Below are 26,653 nucleotides of genomic sequence, written 5' to 3' on the forward strand. Positions count from 1 at the left end.
AAAACGTCAGACTATTTTATTGCCTAATTACAACGGAACCTCAGCACACGTACTGAGAATCGGGCGCAATTCGAGCAGTTTTACTTCCTGGCGATCAAAGTCAGCAAAAGCCGATTCTCGGCTGCCTCTGACACTTTCCTGAGCGATCATACTGTGTGGTGTGGTGTGGTGTGTGTAAAGAGAGATTTTTTTCCCTCCCTGATCTGCTCAGAAAACGGCTGGGTCCAGCAATTGTAAATGTTAAACCTGTTCTATATTTACAATTGCGATTCCTTAAGTGGAGTACTCATATAACGACAGTCAGAGTAACTTTGAGCATTTTGCTCTCTTCTGATCAAAGTCAATCAATGCCCAATTCTTGGGCGTCTCCGAAAGATTATCCTGAGCGATTATCCTATGGCGTGGGGTGTGTTAAGAGTTATTTTTCCTCCCTGATCGGCTCGGAAAAAGGCTGGGTCTGACAATCGTAAATGTTAAACCTGTTCAAAATATACGATTAAGCGAGGAACATACCAACAATTGAGCCAAATCTAACCATTTTACCTCCTTTCTGATCACAAAATCGGATTCTCGGATATCGCTGAAATATTATTCCGAATGACTATCCTGTGCTGTGGGATGTGTTATGAATGATTTTCTATTCGGTAAACGGTTGGGGCCGAAAATCGTAAATGTTTAATCTATTCAATAATTATGATCAGAAATCCTTAAATTGGGCACACAGATACCGACAATCGGACCAAACTTGAGCATTTTCTCTCCACTTTAGATCGAAATCAGCATAAGCCCGATTGTCTGAGGTCTCAAAAAGATTATCCTGTGGTGTGGGGTGTGTTCAAAGTGATTTTTCTTTTTCAAACTGCTTGGAAAACAATCTGGGCCGACAATCATAAATGTCCAACCTTTACCCAACCCGAACCTCATCTTATGCGACGCAATGCGTGACGTTCTTTCTTCATGTTTTTTGCTGAATTGCGAATTGTACGACTTTTAAGGTTCCATAGTGTTAGCAAATAAAGACTCACCGGTGAGGTCGGCCCAGCTGGGGGAGGGACTGTTCACGGACGCGGACGGTGAAGCTGCGCACTCGGTCGTAGTACAACTCTCTGTAGCGGACCCTGAAGCCCAACAGGACGCCGTTGATGTGATCCTCAGAGGGAGACTACACCCAAAAAAAATAATCATCATCATCAGCAGCAGCAGCAGCGTTTGACACAAAACAGCCTGTGGTAACGGCGTTATTATTACTCCCATTACCTGCCAGCAGACCAGCACGGACGTGGTGGTGTGCGGCGTTACAGACAGAATGGTGGGGGCTTTGTCCGGGGCTGTCAAAAAAATGATATTGTTACTATTATTATTATTATTATGAAAACATTACAGCAGGCAGCAATACAAGAGCATGTGGGTTTTGGAAGCAACTTCAAAGCAAACTGAGGCCCCGCAGGCATCAGGTATTCACTGTGAACGGCCAACATCAAAGCATCCATAAGCAGACGTGAGACTGAAACACGAAGAGCCCAGGTTGCTGCAGTCACAAACAACGGCGGTCTTCGGTCTTGGCGTCGTCAGATGGAGCCCATCCCAGCTGGCTTTGGGCGAGAGGCCGGTACAACCATTCACACCCACATCACACCTATGGGCACTTTATAGTCTTCAGCGACCGTTACGTGCGTGTTTGTGGAATGTGGGAAGAAGTTGGAAAACCCGGAGAAAACTCACGCAAGCACTTGGAGATGGCGCAAACTCAAAAATTCAGCACATGGACAAATGCCAAAATGCGAATATGCGGGGGTTCACTGCAGTGTAAAAAAACTATGACAAAAGGTGATTTATTTATTTATTTTTTTGTGGTCAGCACGCCTGCTTGAGGTTCTGGGTTCAAATCTCAGCAATGGCCTTCTTGTGTGGCGCTTGCAAGTTTCCCCTAATTGAACTAATTGACAAGTGCGAACGTGATATGTTAACCGTTGTTTGACGAGCAGTCCAGAGTGAACCAGCGGATTTGGCTCCAGCTTACCCACCGTCATAATGAGGACAAACGCGATAGAAAATGGACGGAAGGGCAGATAGGGCCATTATTAGTCCCATCGACTTGAGACGGACTACGATCACGTCTGCCGACAAGCGTCTCACCGTCTTGCAGCGTGGTGACGGCCTCGCTCTCCTGACTGTACTCGCTGTCGCCGATGTCATTGGTGGCCTTCACGCGGAACTGGTACGACGTGAAGGGCTTTAACCTTTAAAAGAGAGGGGGGCGGGGAATAAACGCTTTACTTGAACAAAAGTTGTTGTCAGTGTACGAATCATTTTGGGCCCCAATGTAGGTCAAAGCCAAATGATAAATGTCATACAGGTAGTTGCCTTTTGGTACCCTGTACCGTGGTGCCTTAAGATACGAGCCATCGTTCAGCTGATTTCTTTGCTGTACGGTGGCAGTGAACTCAACTCACTTCACAACAAGCAGCAGTTTGGCTAATACTGAACAAAAAAACTCGTCAAAAATGAGTCTTCAAACTAAACAAAAAACTGAGAATTACACGTTGTGTATTTAAAACCACATAACGTTGCCTTTAGGTCTGCTAGCCTAATGCTAACACATAATGGGAAACGCCATAGACGGGCTAAAGTACAGCATCGACGTGGCGGCGTTAAAGCATTTTACGCAACAGATATTTGAACACAAACACTGCATATATATATATATATATATATATATATACATATATATAATAAATACAATACTCACATTTATATACTCTTCATCCTGTGCAAAAAACAACTAATATTACTCCAGATTACCTCGTCACAATGTAGTTGAATGTAACTTTTTTTCATTTGTGAACAAGACTGCATTATACTGCCCCCGGTGGACAAGCTACACAGATCAGAAGGAATCACAATGAATTAATCGTCATGCACAAACTGTTTCATTTTTTAAATTCTACTTACTTATGCTATTACTATATGTTTTTATAAAGTACATCATTATAGTGCTAGTTTCTATATTAAAAAGATGCTAGAACGGATTAATGGGATTTCTAGTCCTTCAATGGGGGAAGATGATTCGAGATGATGAAACTCGTCTCTCAAGGCACCACCGTAATCCCTTCTGAGCATTATAATTCTTGTAAACAAATAATTATTGACTCTGCTGTGTACAGGATGTCATGGTGTAATGCCAACGTACCTGTCCACCGAGTAGGAGTTGATCTCGTGGCTGACCGACGTCGAGTGGACCATCCAGTTGTTGTCCGGGAGCTCTCGGTACTGCACCGTGTAGTAGCGCACCGGAGAGAGGCCGTCGCTGCCTGGTTCCCATGACAACAGCACCCGGCGAGCCCGCACTTCCTGCTGAAGCGCGACGGGCCGGCTGGTGGGTTGAGGTCGGACTGACGAGGGGGGCGGAAACGAGCGCTGATTCCTACAATTCGTTTTTGCTTTCCCTCGAGACATTTAACCACGAGGCCGGGCTCTCACCTCGCTTTTCTGTCGTGACCACCAAGGCCTCGGCGGCCTCGCCCCAACCCTTGCGCGTTTGCGCACTGAGGCGAAACATGTACACCGTTTCGGGCTTGAGTGCTGCCGCCGTGTACTGCCGCGCGCTGGGGCTCAAGACGTCAACGGTGGCGGCGCTACCGCTGGACGAGTTTCTTCTGTACGTGATCTGATAGGCTGCGAGGACGTCATATAGTCAAACATGAAGAGTGAAGCCACTATTCTACTGACAAATGCAACGACTGAAGTCAATGTGACATATGATTACCTATCAGTGGTCGTAAAACTGGGGTCCCTGAGCCGTAGCTTGAGGGTCCTCAATAAATTACATTGTATCATTTTAGAAAGTGCATCGACACACGGGGAACAGCGTGACGATGAAATAAACCATTCACACTTCCCTACCTTAGCTTTGGACCAATTTAAAACTCTGATATGATTCTGACATTTTAATAGCATAAGTCTGAAATCCTTGCATGAATAAAGAATGAAAGCACTTTTTTATTATTTTTTATTTTTTTAGAACAAAACTCGTATTTTTTCGAATATACAGTCCTATTTTTTAGAGATTAAAATATATTTTCCAGAATAAAAGGAGCATCATTACAGGAAACTACTTTATTTTGGAAAAATGCAACTTCATTCTTATAACATTACTTATGTTCTCTAAAAAATATAATTTTTGTTATGCTAAATGGCAATTTTTTTAATTCCTATGGCATTAAGGGGTGCACATGGTAGGTACGTTTAACTGGCATCCGGATGATGAAGGGTTCCTTGAAAAAATTGTCCTACCTGGACACAGAAAGTTTGTGAACCCATGTTGTAGAGTATAATGTAAAAATGTAAGGACCAAGAAGAGAGCCTTGTGGAACACCACCAGTATCTATCAAACAAGCAGCGCAGCCCAAATTTGTATGTAAATTTAAATGCCTCGTGGCTTCACTAACCTATGCAAATGCAGTAGTAAAGTCATAATAACAGAAAATGTTTGCATGAAAATCACTTCTAGGCCATAAATATAAAACAATCAAATGAAAAACAGTAGGTATGGCAGTAACTGAGCATGCCTTCTAATGCTGCGTGTTGACGTATTCTTACACCACCGCTTTGCGAACTGTGCAGTTCAGCCCGAAGTGCCTAACATGGATATGTTGCATGACGGGCCCATCAGAGATCGAGGACCCCCGATATGGAAGCGATGATGGCATACGCGTTATAACTCACCCAGGATGATGCCGTTGGGTTGGGATGGGGGTTGCCAGATGAGCCTGACGGAGGTGGTTCTCACTTCAGGGAACAGGATGCCAACTGGAGGGCCTGGCACTGTAACGCCACAAAGTTGTTAAGAATAATTACAGCCATTACTGTCATTAGCATCCTAATGAGCACACAAGCTGTGTAAAAAAAATTGAGAAAATGGGCCTTGATAAATATGCTTATGTACAATTTTGATTGGCGAGTTATTCCACTGAAAAAAATGCATCACAAGTCTCTTTTAAAACAAAACAGGGAGTGGAGGATTTACAAATTACCATCATCCAGGGTCCTTTCCAAGATGGACGGCGCACTGCTCCTCCCGTCGCCGATGCGGGTGAAGGCGAGTACCCGGATCTCATAGAGCACGTACTTGCCCAGACCCGTCAGCAGGACACTGTGGCTCGTGTTGCCCTCCACCGTCCAGAAGCTCGGAGCCGAATCTGAGTCCTTCTCTTTGTAGATGACCTGCCGCAGAACGGTAGAAGTGCTTTGGGGGTAAATACTACACGGCATGGAAAATGGGCACAAAGAGGACAAATCTTAACTAACTGCGCATACGGTAGTTAGATGTTGGCCAACATCAATACCGTGTGTGATAATGACGTCTCAATAACTGCATCATGAGGTATAATGATATGATATACAACGGAATGTCAATATTTACTGACATTGTATCCCAGGATGAGTCCGTTGCGGTCCGTCTCCGGGACCTGGCCCCAGCGCACCAGGATCCTGCTGGAGGTGGTGGCAAAGGCCGACACATTGGCGGGACCACTGGAAGGCACTAAAGCAACAAGAGGGACTTCAGGCACTAGACCCAAACGCTGTGCACGTGACACCGACGGGACTGTTTTCCTCACCGGACTCTCTGGTTCTCCCGTGGACCGGCTGGCTCCAGGGTCCGGACCCGATCCCGTTGACGGCTTGAAGTCGGACCTCGTACTCGGTCCACTCCTCCAGGTCCTCGATGGTGAACTCCCGCTCCAGCCGGTCCATGATGACGTGCGAGAGAACGCCTCCTTTGGAGCCGGATTTGGAGTACTGGATGCGGTAGCCGACCAGATCGGGATTTCCGTTGTACTCCCATTCGGGAAGAGGCTGAGACGAGGACGGTTTCGTGTTATTGCGTTATCACAAGTATATGCAAGAGGCTTTGTCGTCAAGAACAACAAAAACAGACAAACGGCGGAAACGTACCACCCAGCGGACCCACAGGCTGGTCTCGCTGGCCGTGCGTAGGGTGACGTTGGCGGGGGAGACGTCCGGAGGGGCCTGAAGGGTCTGGATCTTTCTAGAAGGTTGACTGGGGGGGCTGGTGCCCACGATGTTCACCTGCCGCATTCTGAACCTGGGACGAAGAAACCATGTGATGAGGTGACAAATGTTGAAGGAACGGAAGTGGCGCTACGCCCACTGGCCATATTATTAGGTACACCTATAAGACTTGAGCTGGAAATCTGCATGTACAAAGATAATAATGCAAAGTTTTGAATGATAAAGCTATGGGATCATCTGCATAGTCATTCGAGTACTTCAGAAATGGACAAAAAAAAAAAAAAACAGATAAATGTAGGCACTGGATGTAAATAAGGGCTTGTCTGCAAAGTCATTAGAATCTTCCGAATATCAACAAAAAAACTAAAAACCCATACGAACACAGCTCTGAATAAAGCTTTGTGATTGCTCGCATTGTAATTCGAATACCTCAAAAAATCGCCAAAAAGCAAAAGTAACCCAGATAAAGAAGAGATAAAACTATGCGGTCATCTGCACAGTCATTCGAACCCGCCCCCCAAACAAAATCCGAACCAAACCAAAAAAATGCCGGTCCTAGATCCACAGTCATTGGAATCCCTCATAAATGGACACACATTAAAACTAAGCCAGATACGTGCAGGATCGAAATAAAACTAAAACTGCCAAACGAAAGCCGCAAAATCAGTTGAATTCCTCAAAAACACTGGAAATTTTTTAAGTCAAACCGAATAAATGCAGGCTGGAGATAAAGCTATTCGCTGCGGTGTTCACCTGTAGAAGGTGTAAGGATTCAGTTCCAGGACCTCCATTGCTCGGGCGTCAGGCTCGTTAGCCAGCTGGTGAACCATCAGCCACTCCTCATTCTCCCCGATGATGCCGATCTGCAATGCGCGCGGACAAAGTTTTCCGCACGACGTCAGCATATCGGATTTGAGCGGAGGGTCCGCGGGTCGAAGGAGCGCAGCCTACCTGGGCTTCCACCTGCCAGCGGGAAATGGACGTCTTGCCGTCGTAGCCGGGCTTGAACTGCAGACTGACGGAGCGAGCGCCCACGTTGGAAATGGCCAAGTTGGTCGGGGGCCCGGGTAGCTCTGCGGGAAGAGACCAGAGATTTGTTTCTTTTTCTTGAAAAAAAAAAAAAAAGACTGTTTTTCGGAAGATTACTACTTTTTGCTTGAATTTTTTGGGGGGTATTTTATTGAGAAAAAGACTACTTTTTTTCTCTCAAAAATATCATTTTACTATACGATAACTACAACCTTCTGGAAAAATAACTTTCAAAAAAAAAAAAAAAAGCTATATTCACATCGCTTGCTTTCTGACAACAAAAACTTTAAAAAAAAAAAAAGAATGCTTTAGTAAGATTACTACATTTTTTCTTTTGAAAAAAAACTTTTTTTCTCAAAAAGAAGCCTTACAAAAAGGCTGTTATGGTAAGATTATTTTTGTCAAACTTTTTTTCTTAACTTATTTATTTTCTACGATGAAAGATTTTCTTAAAAAAAAGTTATTTTTTTTTCTAAAAACAAAATACTTTTTTTTTTTTTTTTTAGATGATGATACGTGGTAGCCTTCCAAGCATCTGTCGTCTCAAATCTGATGCCCTGGTTGTCATGGAAACGAAAGCCTGACTCACGATTGGGCCCAAATGAAAAGAAGGACCGGCGTTCTTGCATGAGACGCATGAAAACGGGCTCATTTCAGCGAGATCGGAACTGTGTTGCATTAAGAGGCCTGAGAAGTGTTTGAAATTGCGCGTGGCACTGCACGCCGCTTTAGGGCGCCGACCTGGCGGGACGCCCGAGGAGATGGTGGAGGCGGACAGCTGGCCTTGTCCCTTGGCGGTCATGGCGGCCACCTGGATGGTGTACGTGGTGAGCGCGGTCAGGCCCGTCACCTTGTACTCCTGCGTCAGGTTGGGCAGGTAGTGCGTCACCCGCGTGTTGGTCCTGTTGAACTCCTCCCACGAGATGCGATAGCCTGCGAAACAAACATAACATAACATCATCTTTACTCCACTCCACTTATGTTATTTCTTTAGGGGGGGAAAAAACAACAATAATAATAATAATAATCACCTGTGAGAAGCCCGTTTTTCTCCTGAGGCTCCTTCCAGCTGACTTTTAGGGAGGTATCCAAAATGTCGGTGAAGCTGAGGTGTCCCACAGCACCGGGGGCTGTGAAATAATAATAATAATAATAATAATAATAATAATGATAATTTCTAAAAAAAGCAAAAAAAACTTGGCATCCCATAATACTAGCGGGCGGCCACTTACTGTCCTCGTGGGTGCGCAGTCGCTGAGGGGGGCTGCGCGGGCCGTCCCCCGGCGTGGTGAAGCACAGCACCGACGTGTCGTACTCGGTGAACTTCTTCAGGCCCGAGATGAAGCCCACGTGGACGCTGTCCTGGAAATTGGGGCGCGCCGTCACCGCGGCGACCTCGCCGGCCCGGCCGGGCTCCCACGCCAACAGCTGCAACGAGGGGAAGGGGCACGCTGCGCGTTTTCATTTTGACTTCATTTGACTGGAGGCGATAAACCTCATACAAAAAACACAATGCCCACATTCATGCAAATGAGTATCAGGGCCACACTGAATAGAATAACAATAACAATTCAAATGTCTTCTTGTAATATTACATCTTTTTTTCCATTGAAAAAATGCAAGACTTTACCCTTGTAAGATAAAAACGTTTGATAGAAAATATATTATTTATTTTCTTGTATAAAACTAGTTTTATATTCCACTATTCTGAACAAATAAAACTTTTTCTTCTCAAAAGAGCACAGCTCTTTTCTTGAATAAATCCTACTATAGTCACATAAGAATTGTCTTTCTGACAATACAACCTTTTCTCAAAAGAATTTGACTTTTTACTCCCAAGATTACTCGTTTTGTCTTGAAAAACATCCAATTCATTTTCTTGGAAAAAGTAATTCATTTTTGTCAATAAATGTAACTTCATTAAAAAATAAATCTGACTTTGTTCAACAAATAAGACTTTCTTGAAAAAAACACAACGTTGTAAGCTAGTATTTTTCAACCAAAATAAGACTTTTCTTAGAAGATCACTTTGTCATTTCTTTAAAAAAAAATGTGACCCCAAAATTTCAACTTTTCTCTTGAAAAGATTTGACTTTTACCATGACATAATATGCCGTTTTCCACAACATTCATACTTTTTTAATCAATAATTATGACTTGGTTTCTGAAAAAAATACACAAAAATGAGGCTTTCCTACAAAATAATGCTTTCTTTTCTTTCTTTTTTTTTTAATACAGAAAAATATTATTTTCTTGCAAAATAAGTCATTAGTATTTGAGTAGATAATATTCGAAATCATTTTTTTCCTGGACAAACAAAAACAAGCCCCCTCTCATAAAACGACTGTACTTTTTTTCCCTCTCTGAAAAAAACCCAAAACAATTTTCTCCAAAAATATGACTGTATTCTGTAAAGATGACTACTTTTTTTCGAAGAAAAATTACTGCTCTTCTTAAAAAGAATGTCTTTTAGCTGTCAAAATAATAAAACAACCCCCCCCCCCCCCCAAATATTACTGCATCCTCCCTTGGAAAACGATAGCGTTATCAATGTATTCTTGTTAAACAATTATCTTCCCTCCCATGTGGCCTAACCGCACACACACACACACACACACACACAAGTACATGAAGATTGAAGTTTGCCAGCTCTCGGGTGATGGTTGCCCCCAAACTAGTGCATAGTCTGCCTCTTGGGCCACTGGCCCCCTCTAGTGGGCAGAGAGGGGCCGCTCACCTTGTAGCCCTGGTTGATTCCGTTGATGAACTGCGGACTGGGGGCGCGCCAGGTGAAGCGCACCGTGGTGGAGTTGACCGGCTCGGCTTGCACATTTCCCGGTGGCACCGTGGGCACTGAGGAAGGAAAAAGATGAGGAAGCACAAACTTGGTCGGAGGCGTTCAATCCGCTCGCTCGCGTGCGTGCGTGCGTGTTCTGGCCTCGGGCGCCTTCCAGGTGAACGCTCGCAGCGCGTTTCTTTGAAGCGAACGCGACCTTGTGACGCAAGGCCGCGAAAATTCATGAAGCCGAGAGACCGGTCATTACGGCTCCCCTTTCTGCATTTTGGATGGGGCACTGCCGACAAATTAATGAGAGGGCGAGCTGTGAAATACGTCTTTTGTGTTTCACTGACAGACAGCTGCATGATGAAATTAATATTTATACGCGGCAAGGGAATGGAGGGGAAACTATGACGTTGACGTCTTTTGTACCTTCCGGGTATCAAAAGGTTGACTGTGTGAATAAAACACAACAAAGGAGATACTTGGGTGGTGGTATTTGAATACACACATGAGAGCTTGTTATTACCAGGATTTAGTAGCCTTCTCTGCAAAAAAAAAAGTCATGCACAAAATATACACTTTGTTTGTGCATTTTAACATTTTGCACATTTATGAAATGTATGCAATTTTATGAAGAAAAACAAAACAAAAGCATGTTATTCTATTTTTTCATTTACTATTCTATATTGATGTATTTGTTCATGTAAATAGGATTTTTTTTTTCAAAATTATCCACAACATACAAGTATCAATACATAAAGAATTCAATATATAGTCTTCATTTTATATTGAATTCTAATCTTCATTTTTACATGGTTGTATTTGTTTGTGTTTATCATGAGGAAAAATTATCAACATACAAAACACTAAAAAGTAGTAAATGCACACTTTTTGGAACATTTTAACATTTTATGCATTATTTAAAAGACAAGTAAATCCAAAATGTTTCTTTTTTTTAAGCTTGGCTTTTCTTTTTTTCTACATTTATCTAATTTCATAAAAACACATCAAGAACAACACCCAAGTACAATACTACTTTATTTAACTTTCAATATGAGTACTGTATTGAATTATAATCTTATTATTATTACTATGATGATGACAATGATGATGATTATTATGGTTATTTATTATGAGCCCAAAATATCAAAATACCAGCTCCTTATTTTTCTTTTAATTGTATATTGAATTCGAATCAATGTATATCATTGATATTTCTCTTTTAATAATAAATACTTACTTTGACTATTTATATATTTTTATAATTTATCATGACATACCGGTGGAATCTACTTTTCTTTTAGTGTACTTTTTACATTTTCTGACCTGTGGTTATGATGATGACGATGATGATGATGATGACAGCGAAGCGTGTGGCGACTCAAGTTCAAGTGACCAAAAATGGTTACTTGCACGACAATAAGTGCTAGAAAATGATTTTTAAATGTGTCAATAAAAAATAAATTAAAAAAAATATGCCTATGACTTACACTTTCCCAACTTTCAAGTCGTTTTTTTCTAATAGCAAATTCTTTGTGCATTTTTATGAGAACGTCTTTGCGGTTTACGCTCCCTGGCATTATGATAATTTGTTGAGCGTCTTTGGTCTAAGTCGGTCGTTGAACGTCTAATACGGCAAACATTTCCATACATTTGTGTACAACTGCACTCTCAAAATTCAGCTGCTACTGTAATTGACGTCGGCCGCCCGCTAACCGTGTGCCGCTGATAAGTGAACGTGAGCGAGGTGTGGAACGGAACGGCAACTGGAATGACTCAGTTTCCTTTTGGGTGCGCTCTTGAGGATCTCGCTCCTCACGCAGTCAGGGAGTCGGCGGTGCTTATCATGACAGGAAATTGGGAGATGGGAAATAGTTTTAAGCCTTCCGAATGCCGACACGCGAGTCAAAGGAATTTCAAATCAAAGCGGCACAACATCAGCACCGGGAGCAAAGAAGTCCGCTCTAATGTATGCTTTACATTCAGCGCAATACCGAGAGTTGTTTCCGATAGTTTGACGCTGTCGTGTAGCTAAAATGTCACTGAATACGACATATTAACAGGACTGCACGATATTTCGGATGGATGGTTTTAAACCACAAATAATCCTAAAATGGAAAAGTAACATTCAGAGGCGGTCCATCTTCCCTTTTGGTTCCGGAGGTGGGGGGGGGATCGGCCCCTTGGCGGCTGGCCATAAAGGCCGGAGTCCACTTTGTTGCGGGCTCTCGTTCCACCAACTTGCCGAAGAGTGTCTCAGCCACGAAGCCCTACCTCGCACCACGAGGTGACGAGGACACGTCGGACCCTGCCAGCGCTCCGAGCTACCCTTTTTGGGTGCCTGGGCAAAGGAAGCGGGTAGCACACGTCCGCTCTGAACGTCTTGCGAACAGCGGACATACGGCTGCCCGAGAACCTTTTGTTTTTCCTGCCTAAATTGTGTTCCTCGCACGTAAGTCCAACTTGCGGTCTACAAAAAGTGCCGATTAGTGCATATTTGGGTTTAAATTAACGAGAACGGGAACCCCAGGTCACTGCGTTGTCAATACACGCTCCTTCCACCCTCATATCACAAGTTAGTCTCCTTTGCCAATGTTTGTCTGTCCTTTGTGTTTTCTTTCCTGCATTGTTCCCTTGTACATTCCCATGTTAGAGCACATTACATTTTCGATCAAAATTCACTACTTGTATCATGTTTGGGTTGGACAAAAGACCTCCGGTTATCGAGAACTCTAATCGAATTCATGTCGCAACCTTCAGATTACGAGACTGATAAAAGGTTTGTTGTCACTTTGTCGTCTAAAAAGTGACTTCGACTCTTAATTGTCCAAATATTTTGAAACGGAATGTGAACGCTTGTTTGTCCACACGTGCCCTGCGATTGGCTGGCTGGCAACCGGCCCAGAGTGTACTCCCCCCCGTCCGTGTGCCGCTCACCTCCTTGCAGCGTCCACTCGGTCACCTTGTGGCTGTAGACGCCCCTGCCCGCCCCGTTGTAGGCGGCCACCTCGATCTCGTAGTTGGTCCATATGATGAGGTCCTCCAGCAGCAGGCTGCTCTGATCCGGGCTGGTGATGTTCCTTATCTGACAGTCCACAGGAAGCCCGGACAAACAGTACCTGGCAATCGGTCAGTGCCGGGATAAAAAAAATAAAAACAAAACAAAAAGACATGAGGAAAAAAAACAAGTACAGCAATACCTCGACTTCGACATAAGCCGCCGCTCAACAATTTTTCTGTCTTGACTTACGAGCAGAAATTCTAGTCCTAAACGCGAACTATGGTGGCAGCGAACGTCACAACAGGCAGCAGATAGCGAACAATTCTTCAAAAAGTGGCCAAATGCTTGCTTTAAGCTGTTTAGTTCCACTCCCAGTTGAAGTTTACCGTCACTGATTACTAGCTTAATGCTAATACAGAATGTAAAATATCATTGATAGGCTAACGAAACCGGCATCAATGTTGTTATGAACCTTTGCACAACTTCTATTTGGCACCAACACATGCAGACAGAGTATACAATAATACGCACAGGCATATCGTCGATGTTGGGTGGAAACCCTGTATGTCCAAATATGGGCAATTTCATATTTTTTTCACAACTCGATACTATTGGTTTTCACCCAGGTCGTCTTGTTTTTTTTGGGCCTTATTGACTCATTTAAAGTGTAGAAATAGCTCGAGAGCAACTCTTAACTCTCTCGGACGATTGAAGTGTCTGAAAGTCTCGTAAAACTCCGCTTTCCTAACTCCGTGGGAGCCGTGTGGCCTTATGTCGCCTCCAGATTGAAAGTCTGGATGCTTTTCAGACAATAATGAGTGAAAATAGTTTGGTTAGATGCATTCGAGGAAGCCTGTTTTATGAAAAAAACCGGGTGGTGCGGAAAGGAGCACGTCAGCCATAAAGGTAAGCGAGCGTGCACATTCATTTCCACCTATTACACAGCTTAGTCAGCTAATTGTTTAATTACTGCATCTCTCATGACTATTAGAACTTTGGAAACAATGCGAGCGCAGACTCTGATGAGCACTGCTGGAAGAGGCGACGTGTCAAAAACATTTTAATCAAAGAAAGCGTAATCAATTGGCACTTGTTTTAGCTATTGAATTAGCAATTGAACATGATTTTGGGGTGGTGTTGTGTTGATGTTGGTGCGCAACAGTGATAGCAATATAAGGTATGATGCCAACTTGAACGATGCGGCAATTGCTAATTGAAGCAAGATGGCTTTTTTATTTTTTTTATTTTGGAAACCTTCCGCCCAACAGCGACGATATATTCTGTTTATATGAAAAAACAAATAATATGTTGCGGCTAAGTTGCGATGGTCTCCTTCTGCGTTTCAACATCAAATCGACATGTCGTATGTCTGTATGTATTATACTGCACCCTTGTGGCCAAGACGCACACTCCAGAATGAGCAGCACAATGCCCATTGAATTATCAGGATGCACTAACTGTTTCATTCTTTACATATTTCATGATGTTATTACTGTACGTTATTTTAAAAAAATATATAAAGTACATCATTGTAGTGTGCCATTTCTTTTTACGAAAAAAACACATTAGAAACATTTTGGTTTGTTGTTTTGTTTGGACCACTGGACCTGATTAACTACATCTCCATTCATTCCATTGGGGAAAGATTATTTGCGATGCAATGTTTCGAGTTGCCAGCGTGGTCACGGAACAAATTCAACGGCTCAGTCAGGGCAGCGCCGGAATAGAAAGACAGGTAATTGCGGCAGATAAAGAAGGCACAGAGGGGAGCGGCGGTGACAGGTGCCCAAAGGAGCTGCAGGTATCTAATTGGCGGCGGAGAGGAGCTGGCACACGGGTTATTATCGCGTTGAAATGGAAGCGGGCCGCCCGGGTGGCCACGGTTCTCCCACCTGATGACGTAACCCTGCAGGGGGCCGTTCTGGTGGCTCTCGGGGGGCGGCTGCCACTGAATCATAATGGACTGGTTGGTGCGGCCGCTGGCCATCACCGTCTGAGGGGGCGCGCTGGGGGGCTCCTCGGGAAGGGTTAGCCTGGAAAGAAAAAAAGTCCCACAAAAATAGCGCGCTTATGATTAACAAGTCTTGTAATATTTGTTGTTTTCGTTTAACTGTTTTTTTTTTTTTTTTTTTTTGGCGAACAAACCACGAGGCAGACATATGAACCACTAGGGCTCTATGCTGCCCAATCTTCCTTCTATTTGTTTATTTATTTTACACTTGAATTCATCCGCTTAAAACAATGTCCGAACAGTTATCAACGGCTCCTTTGAGGGTGACACATTTCGATGATTTCACTCATAATGGAGCTCGATGGGAAAGCAAGTGAATTAGAACAAAAGTGAAAGCGCAAATTGCTGCTGACTTTGGCGCTTCAAGGGTATTTCCATCACATTTCATCATCGGCGTCACCTGAAAGCGTGTTTCGTGTGTGCGCGCACACAGTCATCACGACGGCGAGACAATCGAAGCGGCGTCGATGAAAACGGAGCAACGCAATGGCGAGACATCACCAGAAAGAAAAGGAGCCGTCCGGCCTGAGTCAATTTAAGATGACATCTTGATTTCTTGTCCCCTCGACAAAAATCAAATCAAATTTGTCACCGCCGGGGTGCGTCGATGCCCGCGGCGAAAGGTGTGTTCATGGTGGGCCGCCAGTAAAGCCTGGCGGGCGTGCGGACGCACGGAATTGGTTTGTGCGCAAGATTAGTCTGACAGGTCCGGTACGTGCGTACTGGACATCCGGAGTTCCTTTCATGTGGCCGGGCAGGAGAATTGGCTCCACATCCCAGTCTGTGCGATGCGCTCCCTCCTTTCAAGCCCGCCGCGTGTTCGGCGGGCGAGTGCCCGGTTAATAGAAGGCAGCCGCGTGGAGCCGGGTCAGCGCTCCCATCAAGGCTTCATAAAGCCTGAATTCCGACTCAGCCACGGTTTTATCTTGAAAGGGACCGTCCGGCAGCTATTACTACTAGTACTACTACTACAATTTGGATCGGAAATGGGGGCGAAACTAACCTTACCGACCTCTGTTTATCAACCACAGCGGCAGACTCAGCGTAAAGCTACGGACGGGGTCGTCCGCATTGTCGTTTGAATTCTGCAAAAATCCAAATGAACCCAGACGCATGCAGCTTTTGGATTAAGCAATGCGGTCGTCCTCATCGTTATTGCAATTGAAAAAAATAAATACAAATATCAAAACTAAACCAAATAAATGTGGTTTTGTCTGCGCACTTAATTGAATCCCTCATCTGCATCGCATTTGAAATGAATCGTTCTTTGAGGACCTTTTTATATTCTATATAAGCTACAGTATGTGGTCGTCCACACAGATCCGGATAAAGCGATGCAGTCGGTCACATAGTCCGTTGAATCCCTCTAAAATTTACACACACACAAAAACATGGAAGAAATGCAGGTTTCGGGTAACGATACGCCGTTTGCCATAATAATTGACATACGATATGATTCATATATATGAATTATCTGTAAAATAACGGTAAGCTGTTGTTAGCGCTTTTCCCAAATTCCCGTTATGCTACCAGCGTGATGTCTCATTACTGTCCCAGGTGCTAACGGGTTTAGCCAGCTAAGCTAACGAGGCTAGTACTTGCAACCCCTGGTTGGTTCTCCCTACCTCGCTAGCTATTTAGTTAGGCTTACTGTTTTTTGGGTTTTTTTTTTTGGTTTAGAATGACTGGAACAGGAAATAGAGAGGTGGTCAGCTTTACAGGAAGATTATCGCTCTTTGGTTTGTTAGGAATCATTCCCCTTTGCGTCACGTGAGCCAAACTTACCGCTCGCTCTCTTTGCTGAACTGTCCTCGGCCGACGTCGTTGACGGCGCACAGGCGGAACTGATAGGAGCGTGCCGGGATGAGGCCGCCCACCGCTACCCCGTTGGACTCAGGGTCGATGTTGGCCAGGAGCACCGTCCACGGGGCGTCTGACACACACACACACACACACACACACACACACACACACACACACAAATGTGAACACTCGTCAATTGTGGCAAACTTCCTCACCGTGTCTGAAGCGAGTATGACACGAAGAGTCTTTCAAGTCCCCAAATGACGTGAGACCATCTCGAATACGTACGTAAGTCTCTACACTTAAATATGGCTGAGAAAGTGTTTACGTCTCGTGAGGTGCTGCTGTTTTGGTTTACAACAGACTTCAAGCTCAGCGGTTTGTCATTCGAGCGGAGAATGTTATGTTTAATAAACCACCACTAACCACGGGGTTCTCGGGCGCGTGAGGGAGTTGCCTGGATCCGGACTAGACGCGGCACGAAATGCGCTTCACTCACTGGACACTTCATTTGGTGCAACCTCCACTTTGTGGTTGCACAACTGTGCACACCCTCTCATAAGTGGGGATGTGGCTGTGTTCAGAATGAACCAATCACATTCAAACTCATGTTCAATGGCAGTCAGCACACACCTGCGGCCATTATCAGTGCCTCTCATTTAACCCCAAATCAAATTCAGATGTTCAAGTAGGCTTTTCCTGACATTCTCTGCTTACTTTGCTTGAGTTACTCAGTTACAGCTGCTTATTTACAGTAACTTAGTTCCATTTACAATGACTCAGTTAAGTTACAAACTGGGGATGTGGCTGTGATCAGAATGAATCAATCATATTCAAACTCATGTCAAATGGGAGCCAGCACACACATGCTTAAAGTGGATTTTATTTGGCTTTCAAAAGTAATATATACAAAATCAATGAATGCATAATTGGAATACATTGATATGACACACTTTTATTCTGGACTATTAACGGCACATTCCCTCAAATAGCATTTCCTTCTATTGTGTCTCCAGTGTTCCAGATATGCGATTGAAATTCAATTATACCCTCAAAAAAAAAAAAAAAAAAAAAAAAGAAAAGAAGAATAAGATTCATTATGCGTTCTGGCGTGATTCATTTTCCTGTTAATGTCTTGTCAGTTATCCTCATAGAGAAGCGTGCCTCGTCGGGGAAAGCAACGGAGCGCGTGCGGTGACTTTCAAAAGGATCCACTCACTGTTCTCGGACACTTCCAGGATGTAGCGGATGAGCGGGCTGTTGCCGTCAAAGGCCTGAGCCCACGTCAGGTTGATGGCGCGCTTCTCCGTCCTGCTCAGCGCCGCCACGGGGTTCTCGGGCGCGTGAGGGAGTTGCCTGGAGCCGGACAAGACGCGGCACGAAATGCGCTTCACTCACTGGACACTTCACTTGGTACAACCTCCGCTTTTTTTTTTTTTTTTATGAGATTTGATATAATTCATGTGGTTGAATGACCAAACTATTAGGGGGGAAAAAAGAAGATTATGTTAAAGTAAAATAATAAAAAGAAAAATGGAAGTCTCAATTTGTTCAAATATTTTGCCCCCTCGTGCAGTTAAATGTCTAAAATATTTGTAACAACAGAAGCATCAAATCTGCATCAATATAGCAAAAGTACACTAATAATAATAACAAATAATCGAATTTCCCTACTTAATAATGTCTTTCTATTATATTGCAACGTCATGTAGCTAAATGAGCAAAGTATATCAAGAAATACTTCTACTAATTCTAACAGTAACTCAAGAAATATGAGGCAGCAGCAGAAGGTTTATGTTAATAACGGCACGAAAAAACAACAACAACAACAAAACTAGCGTGCTTGTTATGCGTTTTTTCTTCTTCTTCCAAATCCTATCTCTGTCAAAGCTTCGTATAAAATACATCTCCCAAGAGCATGCCGGATCAGAAGCTGTAAAGTGAAATCAAATTTAATCCTGCACCGATTTAGATTGCGCGTTAGGCTGCAGTTAAAATGTAATATATGGAAAATCCCGAGGAGCGTGTTCACACACACTTACATACATTTCATCAGATCAGATCGTAACTGGATAAAACTTCCTTTTAGCGGTTCACTTATCTTCCACGGCATACGCTGATTTCCCAGTTGATGTTTAAGTGCTTTTTTTTTTTGTTTTTTTGAAAGTGGGCATTTTTGCTATTGTATTTCACGAGGATCGCAGCCCGCGTGCCTCATATTGTGGGCGCTGATGGAACATCCGTCATTGGAAGAGGCGCGCACCTGACTCGGAGGTGGGCGCTGCGGGAGTCGTTGCCGCCCACGGAGGCGACGCGGCAGGTGTACGTGCCGATGTCGCCGGACCACGTCTGGGAGATGTGCAGGGTGCCCTCGGCGTCCAGTCGCAGGCGGGGCGACGCGTTCACGTCCAGCGCAGAACCGCTTTTCTCCCACACGTAGCTGAAGGACAAAACAAACGAGCATACGCAGTTGGGGTCGTGGCACGTCAAGGGTAGGGGCCAAGAGGTGAGCCATAGAAGATGGAAATGGCATAGCGTGAGGGAGAGGTTTCATTCCTCAAAAGTAGATTTCATATTATTGCAAATCACGGGAGTAGTTATTGTTTGACAATGAATCGTTATAAAATGTAAAAACATATCATACAATGAAATACTGACATTTATATGAATAATAATAACATAAATAGTAATAAAATAAAAGCAAAATTAATATAACAATAATAATAAATTAATCAATATTTTATATCGATTAATTTGATGATAATAAAAGTGAATATAATGAATAATAATGCACTTGTTATTAATAATAATCTAGATAATATTGAAAATGATGTAATTATACAGAGAAAAAAAATATTGAATTATCAACGTAAATATATTATGTATAGTAAAATATGCAGCATCAATAGTGATTAGGCTCATACAATTGATGGTAACAACAGCAATAGAAAAATAACTTTGCATATTTTTTTAAATAAAATGTGGTATCTCAAGCTGAGATGGGCACTGTCAGGAAGGAGGTACCGTGATACATTTCCACTGTCAAATCCCCAAAAAGCTTCCGCGTGCCTCCTCCACATGAACACACACACACACACACACACACACACGCACACGCGCGCGCACACACGCACTCACACATGCGCACGCTCGTGCAGGCAGGAGATGCAGTGATTAATTGTGACTGTTGGGGCTCTCCAGCTAATCTCCTCGGCGTTGCGTTTAATTAAAGGCGCCGTCTGAAGTTATTACTCTGTTTACATATTCCACTGTTTACCGCCGGCACACGATCGATGCCACTGGGCCCACAGGTGACAGACACTCTAATCACTGGGCTCCGAAGACAGCAGCCCACACACACTCGCATCATATGCAATGCGACTGTAAGACTTGCATCCCACAGGAGGTCATCAGCGGGCGGATCGACGCTTGATGAGATCGAGCGCTGATTTCACAAACTCATTAAACGCGACCGTGATAAGCCGCGCTTGTTTCCCGCCCAAAATACGACGGCAAACTTTTTTCTCAGTTACCTGATGCTGACGCTGGGGTCGTGTGTAACGCCGCAGGCCATGACCGCCTTGGTTCCCTTGATGACGCTCTGGTCCTGCGGCGGCTTGGTGATGCGGGTGCGTGCTACTCGCACACACACACACAGACACACACACACACGAACAGCAGGTTATTGGCTTGGACTGCAACGCATTCCTGATTCAAAGTGTGTGTTTTTTTATTTTGCTTTTCAAGGACATTTCAAGATGAACCCAATAAAGTCTAAAACGCTTAATGTAAAAAAGCTTGACGTCGCTTCATGTCTGAAAACTGCGATCAATCGTCACCAGAATATATGTGGACATTGCTCCTTATGCCCACTTCAATCTCTGAAAATGTTAGGATTCCCAATATTTTTGATTTTACGGATGTTAAGCGTGTCCATAACAGATTATTGGATAACTCGTTTTCAAATCAGAAATCAAGTCAAACAGTTTGTTCAATTAGTTGTAAAAAGTGGTTTGGCAATAAAAAAATACTTGCAATATCTCAACATTATTAAAAGTGAAGACGATCTGCAACTTCAGTTCAGTTCTTAGCAAGAAACATGAAATAGATGGAAACGATTTGCTTTCGCGCGCTACTTAAAATGATTGGGCGGGCCGGATTTGGCCCTTAGGCCTTGAGTTTGACACGCTGACATTAGCTTCTTGTGCTAGCCGGCTCACCGCCGAGTGACGGGCTCGAAGAAAAACATTTTTTGTCACAGTGTCCCGCTCACCCCACACCACCAGGTCGGCAGAGGCTTCGTCGATGCCTCTGGAGTTGCTGGCCATGCAGGTGTACGTCCCCGCGTCGGACAGGTGGGACGGACTGATGAGCAGGCTGCCCGACTCCAGCAGGGTGAACCTGGGCAGCTGAACCGAGCCGCTGGCCAGGACGCGCTCACCTGGAAAAAGAAGTTACGGCGCTACCTTGACTTTCGTGTTTTGCCATCCACGAGCCGTTGCTTGTTTGATTTTTTTTGTTTTATGTTTCTTTTATGTATTCAGGACCTAAACCATTTTGTGATTTAGAGACCAGTAGCAGAAGTTGAAAGTACATTCTATAACTGACTAGGAGCCAGGTTAGAGACTTTACAATTGGCGTAATGTGTTCTCCTCTCTTTGTTCTGGTCAGAACCCGAGCTGCAGCTGTTTAACGCTCTGTTCAGTAGTCCAGTTAGAAGAGCGTTGCAATAGTCAAGTCTACTTGAGTATGGATGAGCTTCTCCTGGTCTGCTTGGAACATGCAAGCCTTTGCACTCTTCACTATGTTCTTCAGCAAGTAAAAGGATGATTTCGTGACAATGATTGGATATACGGATACATTGAGCAAATTCAACACGCAAGTCCAGGTAGCACTGTACTGTACTTAAAAAAACGGAGGGAAAATCTCACAGAAAAGTCAGAGGGCAGCGTTTGATTTGCCCACCTTTCTGCCAGGTGATGGCTGGCCGCGGGGCTCCGGACGTCTCGCAGTGCAGGATGACTGACATGCTGTCAATCACGGCGCTGTCAGCGGGGCCGGCGGTGATGTTGGGAGCGATGCCTGACACACACACACACACACACAAGTGAAAACACACACACGCGTACACACAATGAGTTAAAAGAGAGGTGATGATGACAATCCTAAAAGGAGTCCCCTCTTAACAGAGCAGCTTTAATAGACTTGACAAAAAATTTAAAAAACGAGGGCGGTGTATGTCAGTTCTCGTTCACTCCCGCACTTGTCAAGAGCGTCTTCATCGCACGTGCTCAGAAACACACAAGGATCGAAGACAAGGTCTTGCGCTGAGGAGATATATACTGTACTGTATGAAACATTACATAAATTAAGTCGGAGTTTCTAAGAATAAAGCCAGAATATTATAATTTATGGCAAAAGGTCCTCGTTTTATATCAATTCTTTTTGACAATATTACACAAAACTTAAAAAAAAAAACTTGTTCATGAGAACAAAGTAGGGTAATAACAAGAAGAAGTCCGAATTTTAGGATTTTTGTTGTTGTTGTTGAAATATTACGAGGAAAGGCCCTAAATACGGGTACCGATTCGCAGGTAGCGGGAATCGGTAACGTCTCGGTTCCAACGTGAAAGGCGCCCGTCCCGACTCACTGGTGACTGCGAGGTAGGTGTTGGTCTGGATCTCTCCGGCCAGATTGCGGGCGAAGCACTGGAACATTCCCGTGTCGTCGGGCAGCAGGCCGTTGATCTGCAGACTGCCTCCCGCCAGAATTTTGTACCTGGGGATCTTCACCGTGCTGATGGCCGCCGCGTCCTTGTACCACACGATGTCTGGCTGAGGCGTGCCTGCGAGTGCGCGCACAAAATAAGTCAACTTGGTTTTTCTTTTTATTCGTCTTGGCAGCAAAATGAGACACAAAAAGCACGGACCTCGAGCCTGGCACGGGATGTCCACCACCTTCTCCATCTCAGCAGTGATGTGAATGGGTGGCTCTTTCACAAACAGAGGGTATTCTGGATCAAGGAGGAAATATAAAAAAAAAAAAAAAAAAAAGCAAATGTTGAGCCATCAACAAATGGGAAAGATTGAAAAAGTAATGCTATGAGAAACAGTCAACTTTCTGTGAGAAGACAGTTGGATTTTCACAAGAATGAAGTCAGGTTGATTGGAGAAAAGAAATGTTCTGTTATGCAGAAATATATATGTTTACAAGAATAATGTATCGTAAAAATATTAATATTGTAAGAAAAAAAATATGGCATAGAGTAGTATCATTTCAAACTCATTTACAAAACATATCTGAACATTACGAGAAAAAGTTGTAATCTTACAAAAAAACGAATTTTATATCAAAAACATATTACTTGAAAAAGTGGTATTTTTACAAATGTAAAGTTGATTATCATGGAAAAAAAACAAATGTTATTCACAAGCTCGCTGGCCCGGAGAGGACGAATTTCAAATCTAAATGGATAAAGAAACAGTCCCAGTGCTAATACAATTTCATGATTCTGAAGGCACTGACATGGCAACACAAAGGCTGACATCTGATTGGGCGAAAAGAAAATCCTCTGTGAAAGCAGCGCAGTCAAGGGAAATGCTACCAAATGAAGAGAATAGACTGTTGGGAAAAATGCATTGGATTTCACAGCACAAATATGAGAATTTGGGTTGCGGATGAAGGTCAGTCCTTCTGACAGTGCGCCTTGCTGTCCCTGACCGACCGCCACACGGCGACCTACACACCGAGCACGTGCAGAAAGGCGCCGGTCGTGACCGGGGGCACGCCGCTGCCGCGGAGCGCCGCCTCGCACTCGTAGTAGCCGCCGTCGGCGACCGTCGGCTGGCCGATGACCAGTCGGCGGCCGAAATCTCGGATCCCCGCGCGGACGACCGCGCCGTCTTTCCTCCACGTGATGCTCATCTTGACCAGCGGCCTTCCAGAGACACAAAGATGATGAAGACATTTGAAACCACTTCCAAGGTTACGCAGCAAGCCGGGCAGCAAAGGGACAACATGTAGTTAAAAAAAGATTGCACTAAATTAAAATCGTATTTTCAATGCGATTAAAAGTGCCGTTTTTGTGCTAGAGTAGTTGTTGAAATATGTCGTTGACCGTACCTGGCGTTGGCGACGCACTCCAAGATGGCCTCGTTCCGCCCAACGGTCACGCTGGTGTTCTTCGGGGGGACGATGATGGAGGGGGCGACGGGGTCCGCGGGTCCTCCCACATCTATCACAAACAAACACACGCGCGCGCAGACACGCGCATGAAAAACAAAAAAATCCATAAAGCATTCAGCGGGTGGAATTAAACGCGTGTGTGTCGTTGAACGCGACTACATACAAGCAGCCTGACATTTAGTCGCTATTCCCAGCTGCTATTAACAAGGCCCGTCTTTACTTTGCACTTATTCCACCCTTCCTCCTCCTCCTCTCGGTGCAAACGGCGTTTCCTGCGCTGGCTGCTGGGCCAGGTGTTAGAAGCCATTATGTGGCATAATTGAAACAAACACACACGGCGATTAAATGCAGCGCCATCACTCAGCGCCTTTCAGCGCGCCTCCGACCGACCATCGATTCGCTGCCCTCAATCAGTGATCTCTCTCTCTCCCGATCTCATCTCATTTTCTGCCGCCTCTCCAGAGTGTGCCCCACCCCCCCAACGCCGTTTCAAGGGACTGAGTGCATGTGACTTGTCTGATGCCGGGGCTACCTCGGGTTAAGGCCGTCCATAAGCAGGTTTTTAATTTAAAAGCTTTACGTATCCTGTTGGCATTTGTAGGAAATTTGTAGAAACCCTAAGGAAATAAGATGGAATAAAATAAAGCATGACAAGAAAGTGCTGTCACTTAGCGCGGTCTTATGATGTATTGTGGATAATGAAACAAATGGGAGGAAAAAAGAAATTGAATAGAATGTAAATAAACAGTGAAATTGAAAAAACAAAAAGTCGTTGGATTAAACTTCTCGTGTATAATAGGCGCTCGAAGTATAATGCGCACCCCCAAAATTGACTCCAAAATCAGGAGAATCCTTTTTCCGAAGTAAATTGCGCACCCATGACTTTCTATCCATCAATATATTTACATGCAATAAATGTTAATTTGTTTCGCTTATCAATTCTGATCCGTAATATTATATACTCAGGTATGCTTGTCCTTTAATTACGTGTTTAGTGTTGTGTCGCACTCTAGTGTTTCGTTTTAACACTGTCGGACTAATTTTTCGAAAACACATACCGACTCATATCCCTCATTTCACTATGAAAGAATTTCCCAACTTTTACTATTCCTACGAATAGTATGCACTATTGACTTTTGAAGATTTTTTTTTGGGGGGGGAATTACACACGAGAAATTACAGTAATAAGTAATAAACAAATGAGTAAATGAAAGTAGTGTAAAAGGGTCTCATCTTGCGTTCCGTCATAACATAGCACGCGATAAGACAGAACGTCACAACTCGGCTCCAAAAAAATGAAGAATTTCTAAGTGTTACAACAACAACGCAGCAAGTGTCGCGATGTCGGTGTGCATTAATTACCCTTTGAATAAAGTTACAATTTTCAGTCCCGGTGGTCCCGCTGGTAGGAATATTTTCCGATTAGCAGCGATCGGAGTAGCAGATGCTAGCGAGGCTAAGCGCTACTGTCATCCAGAGCCATTTATTTTCCGTCCTCTCTGACCGGCGCAAACGTATGACGACCGTGTCGCCTCGTTGGCCGGACGTTTCGCCGCTCCAAGGAACGTTTACAACCACATCTCGTTTACGGTACAGGAAGGCTTCGGCATTTCGTCAGTTAAATGAGCTCAAAGTAAAGTTCTGGCTCCCGGGGAACAACAAGAAATAATATAATTACAAGCTGACCTGATGAAGTTTGACAGTCATCGACGCCGCTGCACATGTTCAATTGGAATTTCCACTCCAAATTTGAACGGCTGCCAAATGCGCGATGTGGATGCTATCCAGCAGAAACTTCCAGAAAACAAATTGCACTTTGAGCTTCTTATAAACTTGGCAGCAAGCTGTCTCTTTAAATAACATTGACTTTTTTAACGTAACAGCACACGAGAAGTGCTTCGTGACTTGATGGATCCAAGTGGGATAATTAGGTTATTTTGTACTACTGAAGCGTTTTAGCATCCCACTTAACTCCCCTCCTAAGTGTACCCATTCACTATTCACGAGCTTCAATAAGCACGGTTAAAGTCAATCAATCTGTTGGGAAACGTGCTTGCCGTCAAGTCGTCAGGAATTGTTAGAAATGGAAAATAAAACAGTTTGCGGTGATTCGTCCCGATTCGGAGAACAAAGCCCCGATCAAATGACGAGAAACTGATAATGCGACCGAGTACGAGTACTAGATGAAGAAAAACATCAACTCCTAATATTTTGTTTTTCTGGTAAAACAAACACTCTCATGATTTAGTTTTGAACCGGAAATGATGATTAATTCTTCTAAAATAAAAAAAAAACCATTGCTTGTCATTGTGATTTTTGACAAGCATTCCCTCCTCCTGAAGTTTTCTTTATCTACTAATCTATTACACTGTAGCGACCTTGCAGTGGCGTTCCGTGAATCGGCGTCGAGAGTTGCACGAGTTCCAACTGTCTGCGAGGCCGTGAAGGTATTTGAATATGATTGGATAAGCGAGTGTCTGAATGTGATTGGATGAATGAGTCAGCGGGTGCGGCCAGCGCAACTGAGGACGGCGCGGAAAGTCCGCAAGCTCACCTTAGCGTCGACTACAAAAATCTGCAGTTGTTCAAGCCCTGGTCCGCACGCAGCCCGTAGAATTCCTTGAAAATCAACAAAAATCAAAACCAACCCAGATAAATGCAGGTTTTTGATAAGGCCATGCGGCTGTCTCCGTCAACTCCTGCAAAAGCAATCTCTGTATAAAGTTATGCGGCCTACCGCATAGTCATCAGAATTCCTCTGAAATCGACAAAAAACAAATACCAACTGTGGTTAATGCTCTGGGTCCG

The 26,653-nt window shown here is 44.0% G+C and overlaps 1 protein-coding gene across 1 annotated transcript in view; it reads right to left on the minus strand.

The window, feature by feature from the left end:
• LOC133415213 (protein sidekick-2-like) overlaps positions 1-26,653 on the minus strand; it is a 121,592-nt gene that overhangs the window by 15,282 nt on the left and 79,657 nt on the right. Inside the window, 29 exon segments of the mRNA XM_061701104.1 lie at positions 1,026-1,065; positions 1,067-1,162; positions 1,258-1,328; positions 2,137-2,240; positions 3,191-3,392; positions 3,481-3,675; positions 4,726-4,824; positions 5,034-5,223; positions 5,427-5,542; positions 5,619-5,856; positions 5,956-6,106; positions 6,787-6,896; positions 6,985-7,106; positions 7,804-7,995; positions 8,094-8,192; positions 8,295-8,490; positions 9,800-9,915; positions 12,782-12,963; positions 14,738-14,878; positions 16,642-16,789; positions 17,879-18,015; positions 18,923-19,099; positions 20,193-20,295; positions 20,933-21,100; positions 21,625-21,741; positions 22,311-22,505; positions 22,590-22,673; positions 23,407-23,597; positions 23,783-23,894. Coding sequence (XP_061557088.1) covers positions 1,026-1,065; positions 1,067-1,162; positions 1,258-1,328; positions 2,137-2,240; positions 3,191-3,392; positions 3,481-3,675; positions 4,726-4,824; positions 5,034-5,223; positions 5,427-5,542; positions 5,619-5,856; positions 5,956-6,106; positions 6,787-6,896; positions 6,985-7,106; positions 7,804-7,995; positions 8,094-8,192; positions 8,295-8,490; positions 9,800-9,915; positions 12,782-12,963; positions 14,738-14,878; positions 16,642-16,789; positions 17,879-18,015; positions 18,923-19,099; positions 20,193-20,295; positions 20,933-21,100; positions 21,625-21,741; positions 22,311-22,505; positions 22,590-22,673; positions 23,407-23,597; positions 23,783-23,894 — 4,092 coding nt within the window.

The sequence above is a fragment of the Phycodurus eques genome, chromosome 16 (genome assembly GCF_024500275.1).
Source record: "Phycodurus eques isolate BA_2022a chromosome 16, UOR_Pequ_1.1, whole genome shotgun sequence".
Lineage (NCBI taxonomy): Eukaryota > Metazoa > Chordata > Actinopteri > Syngnathiformes > Syngnathidae > Phycodurus > Phycodurus eques.